Source organism: Ostrea edulis, chromosome 4 (genome assembly GCF_947568905.1).
Source record: "Ostrea edulis chromosome 4, xbOstEdul1.1, whole genome shotgun sequence".
NCBI classification, from domain to species: domain Eukaryota; kingdom Metazoa; phylum Mollusca; class Bivalvia; order Ostreida; family Ostreidae; genus Ostrea; species Ostrea edulis.
In genome coordinates, this window is record NC_079167.1 from 23,456,621 (window position 1) to 23,476,880 (window position 20,260).

Consider the following 20,260-nt stretch of genomic DNA (forward strand, 5'->3'; position numbering starts at 1 on the left):
AGATTACCTCTAAGGTCAAAGATCAAGGTCAAACTGGACATAGTAAGATACCATCTGCTCAATATCTTGAGAACTCTTTTTTCACAGACATCAAATTTGGTTCACTGGTTCTGAATAAGGAGTAGATGACTCCTGTTGATTTTGAGGTCCAAAGTTAAACTTATCTGGACGTAAGATATTGTCCTATTAATATCTAAATAAAATATCCAAACTTGGTACCGTGGTTTCCCTAGAGAGTAGACGACCCCTATTGTTTTGCAGGTCACAAGGTCAAAGGTTAAGGATCAAACTGGATATTAAAATACAATTTCTGTTCAATGTCGTGAGAACGCTTTGCTTGACAGATATCAAACTTGGTACATTTTTTAGATCACAAGGTCAATCTAGACATAATAAGATATTTCCTTGACAGACATCAAACTTGATTCACTGGTACCCCTTAATGAGTAGATGTCCCCATTGGTTTTTCAAATCTCAAGGTCAAAGGTCATGATTCGAACTGCTCAGTATCTTGAGAGGTGGGATAATGAAAATTATCATTGTGGTGGCCCCGACTACTATATAACCCATATTTTTTCACTATCACCACAGGCATTCTTAAAGAAAAGTTTATCCTTTTCAATATTGCCACAAAGGGGGCAAACATGTTTCTTAATAAAATTCTTGTTAACGTTGTTTCTCATTTTCACAAGTCAAGGGTTATTCGAGGTAACGAATCAATAACCCTTGACTTGTGAAGAATGGTTGTTCCTGTAACTCATGATTGATTGATTGTATATTGTTTAACGTCCCTCTCGAGAATATTTCACTCATATGGAGACGTCTCCATTGCCGGTGAAGGGCTGCAAAATTTAGGCCTATACTCGGCGCTTACGGCCTTTGAGCAGAGAGGGATCTCTATCGTGCCACACCTACTGTGACACGGGGCGTCGGGGTTTTGCGGTCTCATCCGAAGGACCTCCCCATTTAGTCGCCTCTTACGACAAGCAAGGGGTACTGAGGACCTATTCTACCCTGACATTCCACGGGTCTGTGGGCAGGGATCTTATCTCTACCTTAGAAACTCGTTGAATGTTATATTTCTCAAGTAGCTAAAGGGTCCTAATGACCGCGAAAATGCTAGCTTTATTTGATAACTGAATGCTTTCTAACATCGAAACCGGCTACTAGAACACACGAAAGAATGCCTGATCTGCTGTATTTGTTTACAGCGAGAGTACATGATCTAGTTGAAAGTGATTAAAGACGCGAGTTTTCATTTGAACGATCAAAAATATATTAACAATTTATTTATGGTCCGATGTTGAATATATCAAATGTTATAATCACCTTGAAGGCAGATGAAGGTGAATATAACGTTCTGCATTTTATTAGTTTGTTAGATGAAAGGTGAAGATAACAAACAGTGATCAATCTCATAATTCCTATAAGCAGAACAAAATAGAGAGTTGGGCAAACACGGATCCCTGGACACACCAGAGGTGGGCTCAGGTGCCTAGGAGGAGTAAGCATCTCCTGTCGATCGGTCACATCCGCCGTGAGCCCTATCTCTTGATCAGGTAAACGGAGTCATCCGTGGTCAAAATTAGTGTGCCAAGAACTGCCTACCAATCGGTATGAAACACATCAGACAGCATTTGACCCAATGACTGGTTGTAATGGCAAACTAGATCGTTATAACGATCATAGAATTTGCGAAATACCGATTTTAAACAAGATTCACGTCACTGTTGAAACCCCAGTATCATCAACTTGTTTGTCTGTAGCCTGCATCGATTTAAAAACTGACCATACGCAGAACAAGCTCTTGTATATCAAATCAGTTGAGAGATATAAACACCATATGCAGGTGATAATGGAATATGGGAAGTTGTCAATGGAGAATCTGAAATCATCCCATTTGTCATAAAATTGAGTTGTTAGTTTGCCGTTAGTATCCACAATTGTACATTCAATAAAATATCTAAGTATGAAGTATCTCAGCCAATCAGAAAGCTGGAACTTTTCAATCATATACTAACGGTGTTTATCTTCATCGTTTTGAATTATTTTACCTGTAGTATGACCGAAGAATGCTCATGTTGATAACTGAAATATCCGAAAAATTTGGGCATTGTTTTACATCAATCCAATCATCACAAAACATAGTCCGTGACAAAACCTTTGTGAATGAAGTTAAACCAGAAATTGTCTGATTAAAAATTGTTAGAGAGAATGTAAACTCTGATGTTCGAGTGGTGTATGGTGCTTTAACATATAGTTGTTCTAAGAGGTATCCTTAGTGGAACAACTTACAACCTTCATATACTTAATAATCACTTTATAATAATGTACATATATGTGTATACATGTCTTTTCCCGACCTTTATACCGATCGCGGTAGTTCGGTGGTAGTGCGTTCGTTTCGTATCCGGAACGTCGTGAGTTCGAGCCCCGCTCTTGCCATGGCTACGTCAAACCTAAGACGTAAACATAGGTAGTGATTGCTCCTTCGCCAAACGTTCGGCATTTAGAAGTGAGAATCAAGAGTCTTTCGGATATGACCTAAATATGAAGGTCCTGTGTCGCGGCATGCGTTAGCACGATAAAGAACCCTCGCTGCTACGGCCCAGACCGCTAAGCATACAATGTAGGTCTCAATTTGTGGTACTTTACCTACAGCTGGTGACGTCTCAATATGAGTGAAAAATTTTCGACTGGACGAAAAAACAACAACCCAATTAATCAATCCCGACTGTTGTTACCGTAAGTAGAAATATTTCAAACCTATATCCGTATACTTACATTGTGTAATTACATAATATGCGTTTCAATTGTTTCAAAAGTCATTCATCATTTATCCACTTCAACTCAGCAAATCACATGATTTATTGCATAACAATTAAATGTGAATCCAGTATGTTTTGAATTGTGTATACAATTGATCAGTTATACATTGTACATGTATATACAAGTAAAACTATACGATGCAGTTCTTTAAAGAAAATATAATTAATTAAAACATCGTCGTTGCAATGGTTTTATTTCCAAAGTTCATCGAAATAATAAACTGAACATATTCTATTTTTTTGTACAATACACTGGTTCTTCATGATACGAAGTATGCAAATTTCTAGTGGTTGAACATTCTTAGAATCAATGTCAGATGCATGTATAATTTCTTTTATACCACACAATATCACTGTAATATATGGGACTACAGGGAGTAGTCCAAGCTACAAAATATACTTTTTAGCTGCTGTGAAAATTTCACGTCTAGAAAGGCGTACACAAAAGGGTTGGCAATATTATTGATGATAAACAGAACGTCAAAGAATCGGACCAGAAGTCTCGTGTTGTATGGCAGCGAATCCCAAAATTTATCATTCAAACACTCAAAAATGAAAATCACGACTTTCGGAGAAAAGCTGATGATGAAAATGAATGTAATCAACATAAACATGAAAGTAATTCTAAACATAGTCTGTTTGTTTGTTTTATTTGCTGCTTCAGGGTCAATGGCCTTTGTTGGATTTTCTTCTCTGCTCATTGTGTTGGACTTTTTTCGTTTGTCCCACTGATGAATCTGAGCATATATCCTCCGGCCGATCAAAGTATACAGGACTACCAGAAGCCAAACAAACACAAAAACAATGATGTTACATACAATGGCATGCCCAAGGGATAAAAGTCGATTTTCCTGGGTCAGTCTCCGACATGCACTTCCGGTGACGTTATATTGTTCACTGTACGCAGGGTCTAAACCATACGTTAAAGGAATAGGTATTGAGATGATCGTGGCCAGCAGTAACGAACATAGAACAGCTACTCTTTTCCACTTCAATGTCATCTGGCTCCCGAAAGGTCTGCAGATCTTGAGATATCGCTGTATCGCAATCACCACCAGAAGAAATATTGATGTACACGATGCCAGGTAACCGAAAAACCAACTCCATTTACAGAGTTGCTGATGACTATACTCCACTGGGTTAAAGTTGTAGGAAATATTGAATCCCGACGTTTCACAGACTGCCAACAGGTCGGCAAGAGCTAGAATCGGTATGAAATAGCGCTCCTTTAAACCTCGAAGCTTGAGACCATAGATGAATATCACAAGGACATTGCCGGCGATTCCAATGACAATACAAATAGCCAGAAACACGGAGTTTGGTAATAGAGTGTTGGACAGTTCCTCATTCCATCTGTTACGGAGGTAGTCGTCTGATTTGTTCGCCATTATTTAAGACTTTATGCAGGATATGAAGTATTATCATGATATATATAGGGATACGGATGACGGTGGTAAGTATGTCATTCATCTTGTGACATGTGGGCTTTCACAAACAAACACTCCTCCAATTATTTGACTTCCTCAAACAAGGAGTATCTCCTCAACTGAAAGATCGGACACACATGCATAATGATTTCTAGTATCATGCGCGGTGTTTCTGATATTTTTTATTAAAATTATATGTTCACCTCCGTTATATGAAGACTCCTTGTATGATTTCCGAAATAGGTTTGAATTTTATCGTGTACCTGGTAGTAATATTTACCATTTCGAATGTTGGGCTGGTCTGTTCTTTATTCTCATAAAATATTAACTACATGGTATAGAGATAATTTTACAATAACTTATACATTTTTTTTTGTTCATAGCAAGGTGTGCATACAAAACAATTTATAGAAACAAAATAGTGTCCTTCGGGAGGACAAACATTTCTATTAATACCTCTTATGTGCACTATTAACATCGTTGCTATACACCTTCTGTGTATCATGATACAGTTTGTATCGTGATATAAGTGTATATCATGTAATACATGTGTGTATCATGTGATATAAGTGTGTATCATGTGATATAAGTGTGTATCATGTGATATAAGTGTGTATCATGTGATACAATTGTGAGTGCGAGTGCTTTTGTTGCAAGTATGAAGAAAAGATAATTTGATCGTTTGATCATATAATTTTTAAAACAGTAAAATATTATCTATAGAAAAGCTGAAAAAGGTTAAGAGAAAATATTTTTCTTAACAATCAGACACGTCTGTCAACAATCGGCGGATCTTAAATACGTGTTTGCTCTGTGTTCCAGTACCTTATTGTGAATTCTTTGAATTAAAAACGATTTAGAAAAAAAATTATTTTACCTAAACTGCTCCATATTAACAATATAATAGTAATTAGTTACATTCACTACATTTTACTACATATCGAGAGTTGCATGTTGAATCCGCTCCTATGGTTTGATGGTAAACGAACATATTTCCGGGAAAAGAAAATAGTACAAATAAATCAAATGTTAGGATATTAAAGTGGTAAACATTTTAAACACTATAACAAGCGTTTGGTTCACTTACTCAGTAGATATATCATTTGCCTCAAGTATCATGAGCTCCCTCACGATACGATTTATTGCACGTGATACATGACGTGCAACATTTTATGCGCATTGACATTCAGGGTATTGTCAGTTGTCATCAAACTTAAGAAATGTTATAAAATATTTTAGGTTCTGATGAAAAGATGAAGATAACGAGCAGTGGTCAATCTCATATAACTCCCACAACGAATACAAAATTAAGAGTTGGGCAAATACGGACCCCTGGACACGCCAGATGTGAAACCTGGTGCCCAGGAGGAGCAAGCATCCCCTGTCAACCGGTCACACCCACTGTGAGCCCTATATCTAGATCGGGTAAACGGAGTAATCCGTATTCAAAATCAGTGTGTATTTCAAGGTAAAAATCACAATACCTCCTGCATCAACTTGTATTTCATAAACTGTATGAAAGTATCAAATGAAAATTAGTCGAATAGTAATGGGTTAAACACTTTTAAACGTATGCCTTGGAATAATTTCAGATTAATGACAGACGTAAGTTACAACTGTATCACGATATCATACTTACAATACGATACGCGTACCATACAGACTGGAAATCAATGTGATCGATATTGTGCCGAATTGTAGCACCTGTAGACATTTTGGGCATCTGCATTAGAACTTGGTACATGTTTATTGAACAATTATAGACCAAGTTAAGCTTCTGTCAAGGTTAACCCGCTATTATGTATCATTTGCGGAGTCCATGCCTCGGATAGATGGATGGAAGTTTGTTAGTTTTACTATTATCTGCACATCAATAATCAATATAGTCAAACTGTCTACATGCTTTCAATAATCAAATATGCCCTGGCTCTCTAAAGTTCTCTAGGGTTCTCTTTAGTAAGACCGTAAAATGAAACTGGTTTCCTTGATACCAGTCTTCAACGTATTCTAGAGTGAAAACAGGCTTATTTGTGTACGTGTACCGAATGAGTACCATTACTTACATATGCCATCAATTAAGTTACCATGAATATTGAAACAATGCAGGAACTCACTTAAAACACAATGTGCAGTCATAGGCGCCTGGGTCAAGGATATTGCACTATAACCTATATGTAAACAATGGAGGAAATTCGAACCACGCATAAATATTTCTCTCTGATCTATGGTGTCTCTTTATACATTTTTTCATGTTCCAGGAAGCTTACATACACGTGTCATTATCACAGAACACTAATTTATACACGTTTTAAAAAATGTCTTATCCCACTGATTCATAATATATAACAAGTCTTGCAACTCAAACTACCCCTTTCCGTACCCCATGACAGATATTTGTCGATTAAAAGTTATTTACACTGCTTACCAGCCAGTTTCAGGGCCCCATTCACTCCCAGTAATTCTTCTTTAATAATTAAAATCCTCTAATAACAGCTGTCTATCCGTTGTATATTTTTAATAATTTTTTTCTGTCCAGAGTCATCTCATTCAAATCTCTAATCACGGAAGTGCGTAAACAGTACAAAACTCGAAACGGAATAAGGGATATCCGAATTAATCTCGAGTTCCGAAAGATGCTATGGCTATGTAAACCCCAGAGGATATCGATAGTATTGGCGCCTATGTGTGCAGTGTACCATATTTCAGTTTACTATTTTAGATCATTACCGACAATTAACGACCCAAAACGTTCCGTTTCCGACGCAGCCCGTTCTTTTTCTATCTTCAAGCGTTCCGTTTTCGATAAGAACCGTTCCATTCTTACCATGGACCGTTTCGAATCGTTCCCCAATCAAATCCGTTTGTTTTCAAACCATTCATCGTTCGCTCACTGTTCCACTCGTGTAGTAGGCTTCAGGGCCTGTATGAATTTGTTTTCCCACAACTGGACAAAGTGATAGAGTACATTTATCGTAACAGCAAGACACCCCAAAAGCTTGATTTTTATAGGTGAAAGAAAGATAACTCGAATAAATTAAAACCCTTGACGGTCATCGCCAGCAAGTAGGAAATTCAATGGAAATTTTCCTACATTGCTGACGATCGTCGTCTCCCCAATAAATATCTTTCACTGTTAAAATATTTACATAAATACCAGCTGATCATGAACTTACTGTAGAATGAGCAAAAATGAATGGTAATCACATGAATTATGTTTTAGAATGCCAGGAACGTCCGAGGGCTATTTCTTTTGGGCATTATTGACATGTAAACTCAGAACTATGCAACAGATTTGGTAAGGAAAATCTATTGAATGCAGGGTTTGTTACCTACTCAGGAACATAACTATGTAACAACGCCAAATGTAACTAGTTCTAATAGTAACGGGGACAGTTAGGGATGTAACAACGCCAAATCTAACTAGTTTTAATAGTAACGGGGACCGTTAGGGATGTAACAACGCCAAATGTACATGTAACTAGTTCTAATAGTAATGGGGACCGTTAGGGATGTAACAACGCCAAATCTAACTAGTTTTAATAGTAACGGGGACCGTTAGGGATGTAACAACGCCAAATGTAACTAGTTCTAATAGTAACGGGGACCGTTAGGGATGTTCCCCCCCTCCCCCCCCCCCCCCCCCCCCCCATTTAAAAAGTTGTGTCATTGTGCTAATCATCTTACATTCGAAGTTTTTGTTGTATGTACAGTGTACCTACATATGTATGATGTCAATATCATTCCATTTTTCTCATTCATAAGAGATTTACAGGTAATTTAAATATAAGTCAATCAAAACTGAACGCACATGTTTGGCCGTGTGTATAAGTGAAACAGAATAAAAACAATATGAATATGTATCAATCTGAGAGTTCGAAACTATGTAAAGGATATAAGCCTCAGACTGCCCATTCTGTGAGAGAAAATAAGTCTCAGACTGTCCATTTCTCTCACAGAATGGACAGTCTGAGGTTAATATCCTATTTAAAACATTGCATCTTTTGTTCTAAGAATGGACAGGCTCAGGTAAACCCATTGACAATGATAATTATGAATAAAGCTATTTTTGAATAGTCTGACAATATAACCAGTCTTGCCTAGAAGTCTGTTTCTTTTCTTCACTTATTGGACAGTGTCGGGTAAGTAGTCTTGAACTGCAGTTTTTATATTCACTCACTATGTAGTACTGAGCCATATCAACAGGTCGTCCTCTGATGGGGAGAGCATTTTCATAATCTGAAAAGCATTGTGTTTTCGAATATTTGGATGAGGAAATAATTAACCCAGCCAAAAAGAACACAATACGCCCATCTCGTGAAATGAAATGAAATTATTCATGAAAGCGTAAATAATAATTCAGAATCAGGATATGTTAATAAACAAAACATAAAAAAGCGTTGTGAGGAAGTTTCGGAATGTGCCTCTGGATCAATACAGCATGAAAAATATATCTTTCAAATTCAAGGTTTGATGCGATATAATTATGGCCAATGGAATTTTTTTTAAAAGTCGTGAATCTCAAAGTTGTAGCAGAGAATTCTACTAAGGGGGATATTGTTTTAAGTGTTTCGGTGATTTTTCCGACATCTGTGCTGATTCCTACTTGTAGAGAATTTAAAAATAAGTTTGTATCTCTTTGAGAAATGTATTGCATTTTTTTTCTTATTTTTAGCCTACATGTAGACGTCTAATAAGTTATTGGGTTTATCTGGCACTGTCCAATAAGTCGACAATTACTGTCCATTATTTTTAAGAACGGACAGTATCTGTCCTGTCTTAAAAATAATGGACAGCAATTGTCAACTTATTGGACACCTACAGGTAACCTTTTCACTACAAGTGGACTTTCTTCTATATAAAATCCTAAAAAGACAAAGGATTGCGTAACAAAAATGTTTTAAACTGAACTTTTCGTAACAGACTAGTTTTGGAAATGTGCCCACCATCACTTTAAAGTCTCCAATGACATCAAGAATAAAATGTACAGTGTGTCTCTAATGACATCAAGAATAAAACGTAGTGTGTCTCTAATGACATCAAGAATAAAACGTACAGTGTATCTCTAATGACATCAAGAATAAAACGTACAGTGTGTCTCTAATGACATCAAGAATAAAACGGACAGTGCATAGAACACAAACCACTTATGAATACTATCCATGCTTCCCGTGGGGTTCTCAGAGACGTGTTTGTTTTTACTTCCTTCAGGTTATTGTTAACTCTAGCCGACTAGCGTTGTATTGTACAAGAACGTATCGGTATTATCCCCCTTTAATCGTCTTAAGAAGTGTATGTTACCTTTATTGTGTCTCCAAAATACCGAGAGTATTTTTTAAAGTTTAAAAGCAATACATGATTTGCAAACATTTGAAATTAATTGAAATTTAGGAATGAATATTGAATCATACATAATTCCCTTTCGGTTTCCGTCTACTAATAAGTATAATATATACTATGCAAACTAATCGTTTTGACAGTTAAACCATAAAACCATTTTTTAATGGATAAAAATTGAAAAATTCAATCAGCTTTAAAAAGGGAACGATTCACGATATTATCCCAAATTTTGTTTTTCAATTTTAATAATAAAGACCTATGTGGTTAAAAGGTTTCACAAAAATTATTTAGGTTATAAATGTACATGTGTACAATATCACAGATGCTCATTTTAGAGAGTTGATTATTTGTTTTGTAAACAAAGATTGCGGTACGTTATTGTTTGTGAAGTTTTCAAAAGAAATGGATATCGATCTACGTTTATTCTATATATCACATTTCAAGTATTCTTTAGGTAAAATGTGTCATCTAAATGTTAAATTTGTGACTATGCAAAATTAGGATGCTTTATATTACAAAATTAACATTTCACTGGTTTGTTTTTAAACATAAAAAGACTCGAGTTAAGGCTAGATATTGCTCTTATCCTTGCATTCAGAAGGTAAAAATTTTGGCTGTCTACATTGAATGAGTTATATTTTTAATGTTTAACATCAGAAATGATTTATTTTTTCAAAAAACGTGAACCAGTCCCTTAAATAATATCCTTTATTTTATGCATATAATATCGATGACTTTATTTTACGGGGAAAGTATGTAAGTCTTAGTCTATAAATAATGCAAACTCGGGTTCTGCATCCTTTTCAAGCATTGCTTGATGCATAGTAGGTACAAATAGTTGGGAGTGGGGGTGGGGGGGGGGTGGGGTCATCCAAGTTTTGAAAACAGAATGCTTCAATTTTGTGCATCTCTTTTTATATTTAATATATCTTAGATTCTTCTTTAATAATACCCAAGATATATCAAAGAAAATCTTGTGACCACTTTAAGATTACAACCAAAGCCATCTGAAATGGAATCTATATACAAACGTTTTTGTTTGTTGTTTTTTTTACATGAAAAGTAGCTAGGTATTTCCAAAGGTGAAATCCACGACTTGATCAGAATTTTTTAAATTTTCAATTTCATTGTGTACAATGCATTATATTGTGTATTTCTATCGGTCAACTAAACTCTGAATGTCGGAATGTAAAAACAAATATTATATAGATATCATTACTCTTATGGGATATTCTTAAGAAATTATTTCATTTTTAAAAATATATGAGGGTATGGACTGCGCTGCTTTACGCCGGCAGACTTCATGACGCACGTTAGCGCTTCGTGGATTACAGTTCCTACCCTCATGTATTAAAAAAATGAAATCTATTTCTTATATTTCATTTCTGTCTGTCAGAATTCTCATCCGTTAAAATAGACGAACTACATTTATCAAAATCCACACACACTTTGGCGACACCTGCATCGCATCCATGAGGCTACCATTATACAACTGGTAAAGATATCAAAGACAATCACATTGGAAATGTAAAAATATCCAAATACATACTTTAAAACAAAATTACACGGCCATGCACTGTTTATGTTGAATTTAGTCATTAAGTCCGCCCACAATATAGACTACTGGTTTTTATTCGCGTCGATTGATTGATTTTGTATTGTTTAACGTCCCCTCATTAGAAACATTGGTGTATTCAGTACTGTCTAGTGGCGAATGAACCATTCGTGGTTACATTGACAAGGTAACGTACCTCCCAATTTCTCGGAGACGGGACTTGAAACACTCGTAATGCAGATACATGTATGCAATATTCTTCCGTGTTTAGGAATTAATTTTGGGTACTGTAAACTGCGAAACGAAAGAAAACGATATTTTTAAAGAAAGGAATCCTCGGGGTAATGAAGGCGAGTGAAACCCCGTCATTTCACCACCAATATATTCTCTCTCTCTCTCTCTCTCTCTCTCTCTCTCTCATCTGATAATTCATGGACATCTTATAAACTCAAAACCTTATCTTGTAAGGTGATAATAAAATATTTTCAAAAGCAATGGGAACTATCGTCTGATGTATTTTTATACCCGCCGGTAAGGAGAGGTATTCTTAGATGCAAGTCACACGAACAATTGCACCGAAGGAGAGAAAGAGAGAATATAATTCTGTATTTTTTCATTTGATAAGTGTAATTTTATTCCGCTTTAATGAGAAACATTCTACATAACTTCTTTCATCGATGTTCAGATGGGAAAACTATCTTCAATCGAGCAATGAATCACAAGCAGAAAACAGGCCACCTGTAGCACGTCATTTTATGCGGCACCTACTTATTTGCGGTTAAGATTATTGCAGATTATTTTTTTATTTCTTGAAGTGTAAAATCATTAAAGAGATTTGAGAAAAAGTTTATTTTGTAAAAATCACCATTAAGATTTGATCTGGTTTATGAGGTGTAGCGCTCTCGTACGAAATACTACATCACTTCGACTTACATGTAGTCAAAAAATATATATGCAATTGCGTAAATGATAGACTCTACCCAGCACCAGATTACAATATGTATGAACACAAACTTCTCTGACTTGTACAGTCACAGTGAGTTAGCTTGGATTGGGAGAGTTGCAAGTGGATTTTGAGGGGACTCGGCATAAAAATATACAAATTAATTATTTGTTGTGATTTTTTATTTCATTATACATAATCATAGGCGGATCCAGGAATTTGTTAAAGAGGGGGTCTAGCACTTGATCTTTCAATAGGCACTTTTCACAATTTCCACTCCTACCCATATGCTTGTGTACATAACATCTTGGGGAAATCTTGAGGCAGTTTTTTACACATGAAAATGCTTAGTTTATTTACAACTTGTTTCCAAAGTTCTAGTAACTTTTATCGCCACACCCAGATCTGATCTCGCAATGAAAATAAAAAAAGAGCTGATTTAAAGGTTACTCCCAATAGGCCGGAGGTCTGGGGACCGCCTACCCCCCACCCCCACCCCACCCCACCCGAAGCTCTGGAGTAAATGGTGCAAAATCCTGCATTCTGAGCATTTCCTGGCACTTCTTTTGCACTTTTAAATTGTCTACTTCTTACACAAAACTTTTATGTTACATATACTTTTTCAGAAGAATTGTATCTGACGAAAATATTGTAAATATATATCAGGTGCTTCGTCTTATTTATTCTAGAATTAAATTATATGCTGGTATTGATAAATCTGAATGCAATTACATGTAAGTATCCATCTTTCATATCATTTTGACTCAAAGTCTCGCTAAAATTACATAACTCTTAAACGTTTTGTTCCGCAAAAAAGGGGGGGGACCACCCCCCCCCCCCCTTCTGGATACATAGAACAACCCAGAAAAGTAACCTTAAAAGTTTCCAAACCCTAGAGTCCCCAGTTTACCCCCCCCCCTTTTTTTTTTTTAAAACTATACAGCATTATCTCAAGGTCTGCCGACATTTTGGTAATCACGTGACGTTAAGATGGAAGATAGTCACATTCAGAGTGATAGGGCCCTTAATGGCCGATATAAACAATGACTTGTCTCCTCAAATCCACGCCATTTTGTGCACCATCCTTGTTTTTGCTTATTTACTCACTGATTACATTATATATACGATTGACTTGAAGAAGCAGTTCAACACATATTCATGATATCCTTAACGCGCATGCGTGCATTGAGGTTACGAATTGTATTGATATAAATCATACATAACTAAGGAATTGAATAACTAATAACTAATTTCGATATGATAAAAGTAGGATATTCTCTTTTCTGTCCAAGATTTCTATTCACCGTTGTTTGGGGGGTTTTTTTAAGTGCAAAATTTAATAGTGCATTTAAATACATTAGGTGACTGGTTGTAAAATCAAAGCGAATCTGCGCACTACAAATAGATAAAAACCTGACGCGACTATATAACAGAGTTGATTTCTTCAACATCAAAGGAGGCATGTATTTATTTTCCCATCACGACAAAATAAGCTTTCAATCTTCAAAAAAAACTGAACTAAGTACACTTACATTATATACAAAATTTTACAAAAATGTTCAATTTCATATAATTTTGCAAAATTTCAGATGATTTCAAATTTCCATAAAAAATATGTGACAGATCACATCAAGAAAATTAAGAACTAGCGCCCACTCATTAAAGCAGGGAAGTTTTGGAGACTGCATGATAATTGTTTTGATTTGATAGTTCTTGGTTCTATACTAATATGTCCAAGCATATAAAATAGAATTTTTGAATTTTGAATTCATTTGTAAATACGACTTGAAAATTTCTAAACATAAAGCATTCTATACTGAGTTTATAATACCAATACATATGATCAAAATTGCGCTTCTTATTCAGAGACGGTTGGGGGTTCGATTTTTCTGTAAATCTATCAAAAGTGTTAAAGAGTCTCAAACTTGTGAAAAATAAAGAAAAAATTAAGATACTGGCATTAAAATTAGAAATTCCAGGCGGATCCGTAAAATCTGGGATCCATAAATGGTAATATTATCAAACCTTATCAAACGACGATTCGTTTTCCAAATTCACATCATTATAAGCAATACTCGTACAGATAAAACCCAATATGTAGTTGATGTAACATATTTTTTCTGAATATGCATCAACTGCTAGGTCATAAGTAACACATAGTGTAAACATAGTTACGACTTAATTCGCATTAACATTCTTTGTTTTCAAAAGGCGCAAACTCAAAAGTGGGTGTACCCCGGTTATTGTATTTTTAAAAGAGTTGAAATCTTTCAGCACCCCAGGCTAGTTAGGCGTCATATCATTGTATATGTGTGTAGGTACATCTGGATGCGGATCGCGGAATATTGGAACAGGTGATTTTGCATTTTTCCATTAGAATATACATTTTAAAAATGACGAAGCTGAATAACATGTCCTCATTGCCAAAATCATAATATCTCGTACGAACGACATAATATTTTCCAAAACAAGAAGTAAAAAACATTTGCATGTCCTAAATATACCACCTACAAAATACATATCCTTCCATGAATGTCTTTTTATGAAAGTTTTGATCCTCTAGAAACATTAGCCAGACACTAACAGGTACATGTAGCGGAGGAAGTCTCTACTTCTGGCAGAAGTGACTAAATTTAAACTTTATCTTCAAGTTTCAGTCTCGAGAGGTGTACAGACTTTCAAAAGTTTCTTGAAGTATGTACTACAGTCGTGGGATCGATGGCAATGCTTTCTATAGGGGATGTAAGTGTCGTTTCTCGTCACTTCCGGTGAAGCGTTTCCGGTGACAAACAAATCCGATTCAGTATTACCAGTATATAGAATTGGGCCAACTACACGTCCGAAAAAACCAACGCTTATGCGTAAATCGGAGAACGCTGTGTACCACAACCATTTGTTATATCTCTGTTTAAGAAGTTGAAGTACATTGTCAATGCAGTGGTTCAAGTGGCGGTGGAGAACAAGTTGTATAAAGTAACCAGGTAACTGCAAGTATATGTTCATCTTCAACTTCATTAATGATTATTCGATAATTACGCAATTCATTTATACTTTTAATTCAACTTACTTCTCTTTACTAGGCCTATTATTGTTGATAATTGACATACAAATGTACAATGTAACTCAAGCAGATAATTTTGTGATGTGGCTAAAATTGAGGGGGGGGGGGGTTGTGGTTATATTATGGCCTATTACTTCACTGGTTTTTTTAAATCATTATTATTTAAGTAATTTGGAGAAATTGGTATTATTAAGATAACTTGATTATCTATGGCTTGATTAAGTTTGTATATATTTAGCACGAAATTACAGGGCTGGGGGGGGGGGAGCAGTTCTTGTCTAAAGATATCAGTTGGCAAACACCAGAGAATTTGTAGAATGCATATCTTCTGTATAATTAACGACTGTTTACAGCCAGATAGAAAAAATATTAAGCATCAGAAAAGTCTTGAATTAATTTCTGAGCTCACCAATATTTTCTTTGAAATATTTCTCATGTGTGTGGTATATACTAGTGGTTCAAGTAATAGAAAATTTTTACCAACAGTTATATATAGTTGAAGTGAAGAGTACTTTCTCTGAAGCAGTTAAAGCGGTACACAGTGTAAAGACTTTTACCGTGTAAGCATCCCTTATGTTTGGCTCTTTTTTAATGGATTCTCTTTTTATAGACTTCACTGTACATTATATATAAACTTTTTGTTACATTTAGAATACAGGAAGAGTATTTACTCCCTCAAGTCAAGCCATCCTTACCATCACCTGACACAGGGCCAGATTTTGTGCAATATGAATGCGTCTTGGTTGTTTGGACTGCAGCTGACTACATGCAAAATTATACGAATCATCAAGGAACCTCAGTGGACAAAGAACATTGCAAAGTGATAGAATTTTATTGCTGCAGCTTGATTATTTGGACAACAGCTGACTGAAGAATTATCCGGGATCATAAAGGACTCTGAATGGACACATAACATTAACAGAATTATACGTATAATATTTCCATTCCTGAATGAATTCAAAATCAACATGTATTGATAAAATATACTTAGTAAAACAATAAGAATCAGTAGTACATTTTTTATTTATACTAAACTATTTGACACACAAGTTTTATTTTATTCATAAATTCCCGAAGATATGAACATGTAGAACATTGTACTTAAAAGTCACTCCAGAAAAAGTTAATAAAAGATTACGGTTAAATAAACCGTTATTAATATTTAATATACTGTTTAATGCATCCCATGTACATATTTATCTTGGTTGATATTGGCTCGTAGACTGCTGGTATGTGGATTTTATCCTTTCTTTAGCCCTCTCGACATAAATACTTCCCTGGCTATTATGTAACACAGTTAAACTTTTTTATAAGCCAACTGTCCTCTTAAGGATAAAAACGCTGGAATGTTCATTGTTCAAGGACACGCTTTGTGGTAATTGATCACAGATGGTGAACACCTAAGCCGATTTCCAGCCGTGGGTTTTGCAGGAACTTTGTTGTGAAACACATGTTGATCCTGTATTCAAAGTTGAAAAATAAGTGATTGTACCATTCGGTGTTCCACAAGTCACTGCTTTGACGGTATGTCAGCACTTACAGGAACTGTATGTCATGGCCTGGGTATCAAGGTGTCTGGCAATATTGCAAGACATTAGTCTCAATGGCATCGATCCATCTAACCTAAATTTTAAAAAATTGGAAGAAAAATCATTTTCATACGATACGTTTCTCTTTATCTCAAGGAAGTTATTGTAAGACTTAGTCTTAAGTTAAAGCCACATTCTTGAATTTAGTATAAACTAATACTTTTCTGTACACAAAACTGTTTATTATATACAATCTGAAACTGGTTTAGGGAGAGAGGATAGAAAACTTCAATGCGGACGGAGAAGGTTTGTTTAATAATGATATTCCCAGTAAACCATCAATACAGTTGTAAGAACTTTAAAACATAACGTATCATGTTATCAAATTATAACCCCCCCCCCCCCCCCCCCCCCTCACAAAGTACCAACCGAATCTCAATGAATCCACTTTCTAAAACAATTTATTGTTTTATAATATTAAATACTATCACTTCTTTTTGAAAATTGTGTAAATATTACATTTATCAAGGTCTAGCTGCAATAATGTAGCACTCTCCGAGTTTTTTACTCTGACATCCCCCTCCCCCTTTTAAAGGAGACAAGGGCTACATTATTGCAGCTAATCAAGATCATGTACGCGCGACGCCGATAATAAATCAGTGATGAAGTTGCATTGTATTTGGAAAGAGTACTATTTAGTAGTAATACAGCTGCTGTGTCTAGGAATGTTTTTCGTAAAAATTCTCTCTATAGATCGTAAAATCATGCTCCTCCCTCTTTAAACATTTGATTTATACAATTTCAAGCGTGACTGCATGTGATGTATGTAAGGGATACAAGACGAAGATGGTCTATTATGTCAGATACGGGACTGGCACGAGCCGCGTAGCGGCGAGTGATCAGTCCCGTATCTGACACAATAGACCATCGAGTCTTGTATCTTACTTAAAACATTGTTCTATCTAAAAACAAATGCATTTAAACGCACACAAAAAAAAAAACCACGTACAAATAATCATTGGTATAGACAAATATATTTACACCTTTCGTTTCTGATTTGTTTTTAATAATTTTGATATATCAGGAATTCATAAACTTTAATGGCACACAAGGTCAAATCATGTCTTTAATTCACAAAAACCTGTTAGCTCATCATTTCAATTGTCATAATACGGTACTCCTCAAAACAGGGTTTTGTTCTTCATGGAAAGCGATTCGAACGCTTCTATTGTCTGAAGACTGTACTCAACAAAACAGGTTTTCTTTTTTGGGTGAATGAGGGGACGTAAAGGGTGTTCGGAAAGAATGTTTTAGATAAAACAAAACATTGATTTCCTACGTTCCTTTCTGGGAACCCTCATAATATGATACTGACACGTAGGCTTATAACTGGTATAAAAACAGAAGCCGCATCCCTCTTTTAGCATTTAGTCCGGGTGCCTTGAAGAAATGGACTCAGATGATGACTACCCTCTTACTCAAAATAAATTTCGCGATACTACTATACGGATTTAGCAGACGAGAATTCTGATGCTATTTTGAATGATATTCTGGATTTAGAGGAAGAAAGAAGGAAGAAACCAAATTTTAAATTGAACTTTGACCTTAAAAGTGACTGTTTTTCTGATATATCAGATGCAGACAATGACCTCTTAGTTCAGGCCTCACAGGAAATAGAGAAAGTGGACAATTTCGAGCGATTTGCATTGCCTTTACAGGAACACGATGTACAAGACTTTGTTTTGAACTCCAAACCTGTCAATACCATTAACAAGACACGTTGGGCAGTGAGCGTCTTTAATTCTTGGAAAAACGCGCGGAAATGGCACGGCGAACTTCTGACTATATCAAATGAACATTTGAATTCGGCATTGAAATTCTTTATTCTTGAAGTACGAAATAAGGCATGCAGGAAAAGAGTACTATCCGAATACAGTGTATGAAATAATAATATCACTGCAGCATCATTTGGGAGCAAATAAAAGATTCGTCATGTCATCTGCGATTCGCAACTACAAACGCACCTCCGATGAACAATTACAGAGTGTTAGTGATTTAATTCAGAAACCGTCCACAGCGTCCCCGCCGGAGCCGAAAAAAGTGAAGCTCAATGAAAGTGTTTCCTTTGGATCGAGAAAAGAAATAAACATCACTGCCGGGGATGTAACAGTGAATTTGCGACTTTAATGTGCATGTGTTTAAATGAATGATTGTGACATGGATTTATAACTGTGGTGCCTTAACGATTTCATATCCGGATTATATCGGATTATTCATGAAACACTCATTTTGTATAATTTACTGGAATATTTCATGCCTTGAATATTGTATTTGATAAATAATAAATATGTTTTCTCGAACAACAAAGAGTGGTCTTTGTTCCTGGTTTTTACTGTCAGTCCAGTATTTTTCATAATATTGGCCTGCTCTTAATAATACTGGACTGCTCTTAATAATACTGGACTATGTTCAGTACAGTATGAAAAATAAAGTACTGTCAAAACAATGAACTGACGTCGCAACAATGTTTTAAAACTGTGTACATTTTGATTTGTGGATTGTAAATAAATAAATGTAAATCTATTTATATCTACTTGAGCGTATATGTTACTAAAGACTGATGATCGGTATGAAGGCCCTAGATGTGGTAACAAACAAAACCAAGATATTTATTATTTAATGGAAATCAAGTTTACCACCGGTATTTGAATGCATTTATACTTACCTGCACAACTATCTGCATAGCGTCCACTTCTTTGCATCGACCAAAAAACGATAAAAACTGCAGGATATTTCCAACTTGTGTGATTTCATGCAAACCGTAAAGGTTTGTTTGTCACCGGAAGTATTCAAATCACGCGTCATCTCGTTTGCGAGCTTACAGCCCCTAACGATTTATTGATTGTTTGTTTTACGTCCCGTGGAGAATTTTCCACTCACATTAAGACGTCACCAGATGTAGGTGAAGTACCACAGATTTAGACCTTATGTTTAACGCTCAGGGCCGTAGCAATGAGGGTTATTTAACGTGCCAACGCCTGCCGCGACATGGAAACTCCGTTTTTAAGGTCATATCCGGAAAATCCGTAATTCTTACTTTTCAATGCCGAGCGTTTGGCGAAGGAGCAATAACTACCTATATGTTAACGTCTTAGGTTTGACGCAGTTATGTCACAAGCGAAGCTTGAACTCACGTCCTCCCTGTTACGAAGCGAACGTTCTACCACTGAGCTACGACGACAGATCCTATGATCCATCTCAGTGATTACTAGAGTCAATGATAATGTTGTATATTGTACATTAGTGGTTACTAGAGTCAATGATAATGTTGTATATTGTACATTAGTGGTTACTAATGTCAATGATAATGTTGTATATTGTACATTAGTGGTTACTAGAGTCAATGATAATGTTGTATATTGTACATTAGTGGTTACTAGAGTCAATGATAATGTTGTATATTGTACATTAGTGGTTACTAGAGTCAATGATAATGTTGTATATTGTACATTAGTGGTTACTAGAGTCAATGATAATGTTGTATATTGTACATTAGTGGTTACTAAAGTCAATGATAATG

At 35.7% G+C, this 20,260-nt stretch overlaps 1 protein-coding gene and 2 long non-coding RNA genes across 3 annotated transcripts; 1 reads left to right on the forward strand and 2 right to left on the reverse strand.

Annotated features, from left to right (window-relative positions):
* Positions 1 to 3,005: 3,005 nt before the first annotated feature.
* Positions 3,006 to 4,301, reverse strand: LOC125670292 (cholecystokinin receptor type A-like). Its single transcript, XM_048905389.2, has one exon. The coding sequence runs from the start codon at positions 4,214 to 4,216 to the stop codon at positions 3,197 to 3,199; it is 1,020 nt and encodes a 339-aa protein (XP_048761346.2). The 5' UTR covers positions 4,217 to 4,301; the 3' UTR covers positions 3,006 to 3,196.
* Positions 4,302 to 14,885: 10,584 nt separating this feature from the next.
* LOC130054047 (uncharacterized) lies at positions 14,886 to 16,429 on the forward strand. Its single transcript, XR_008802310.1, has 2 exons — positions 14,886 to 15,071; positions 15,803 to 16,429. It is a non-coding gene; the product is annotated as an uncharacterized LOC130054047 (long non-coding RNA).
* On the reverse strand, positions 16,156 to 19,517 carry LOC130054048 (uncharacterized). Its single transcript, XR_008802311.1, has 2 exons — positions 19,406 to 19,517; positions 16,156 to 16,774 (listed from the first exon to the last, which is right to left on the reverse strand). It is a non-coding gene; the product is annotated as an uncharacterized LOC130054048 (long non-coding RNA).
* Positions 19,518 to 20,260: the final 743 nt, after the last annotated feature.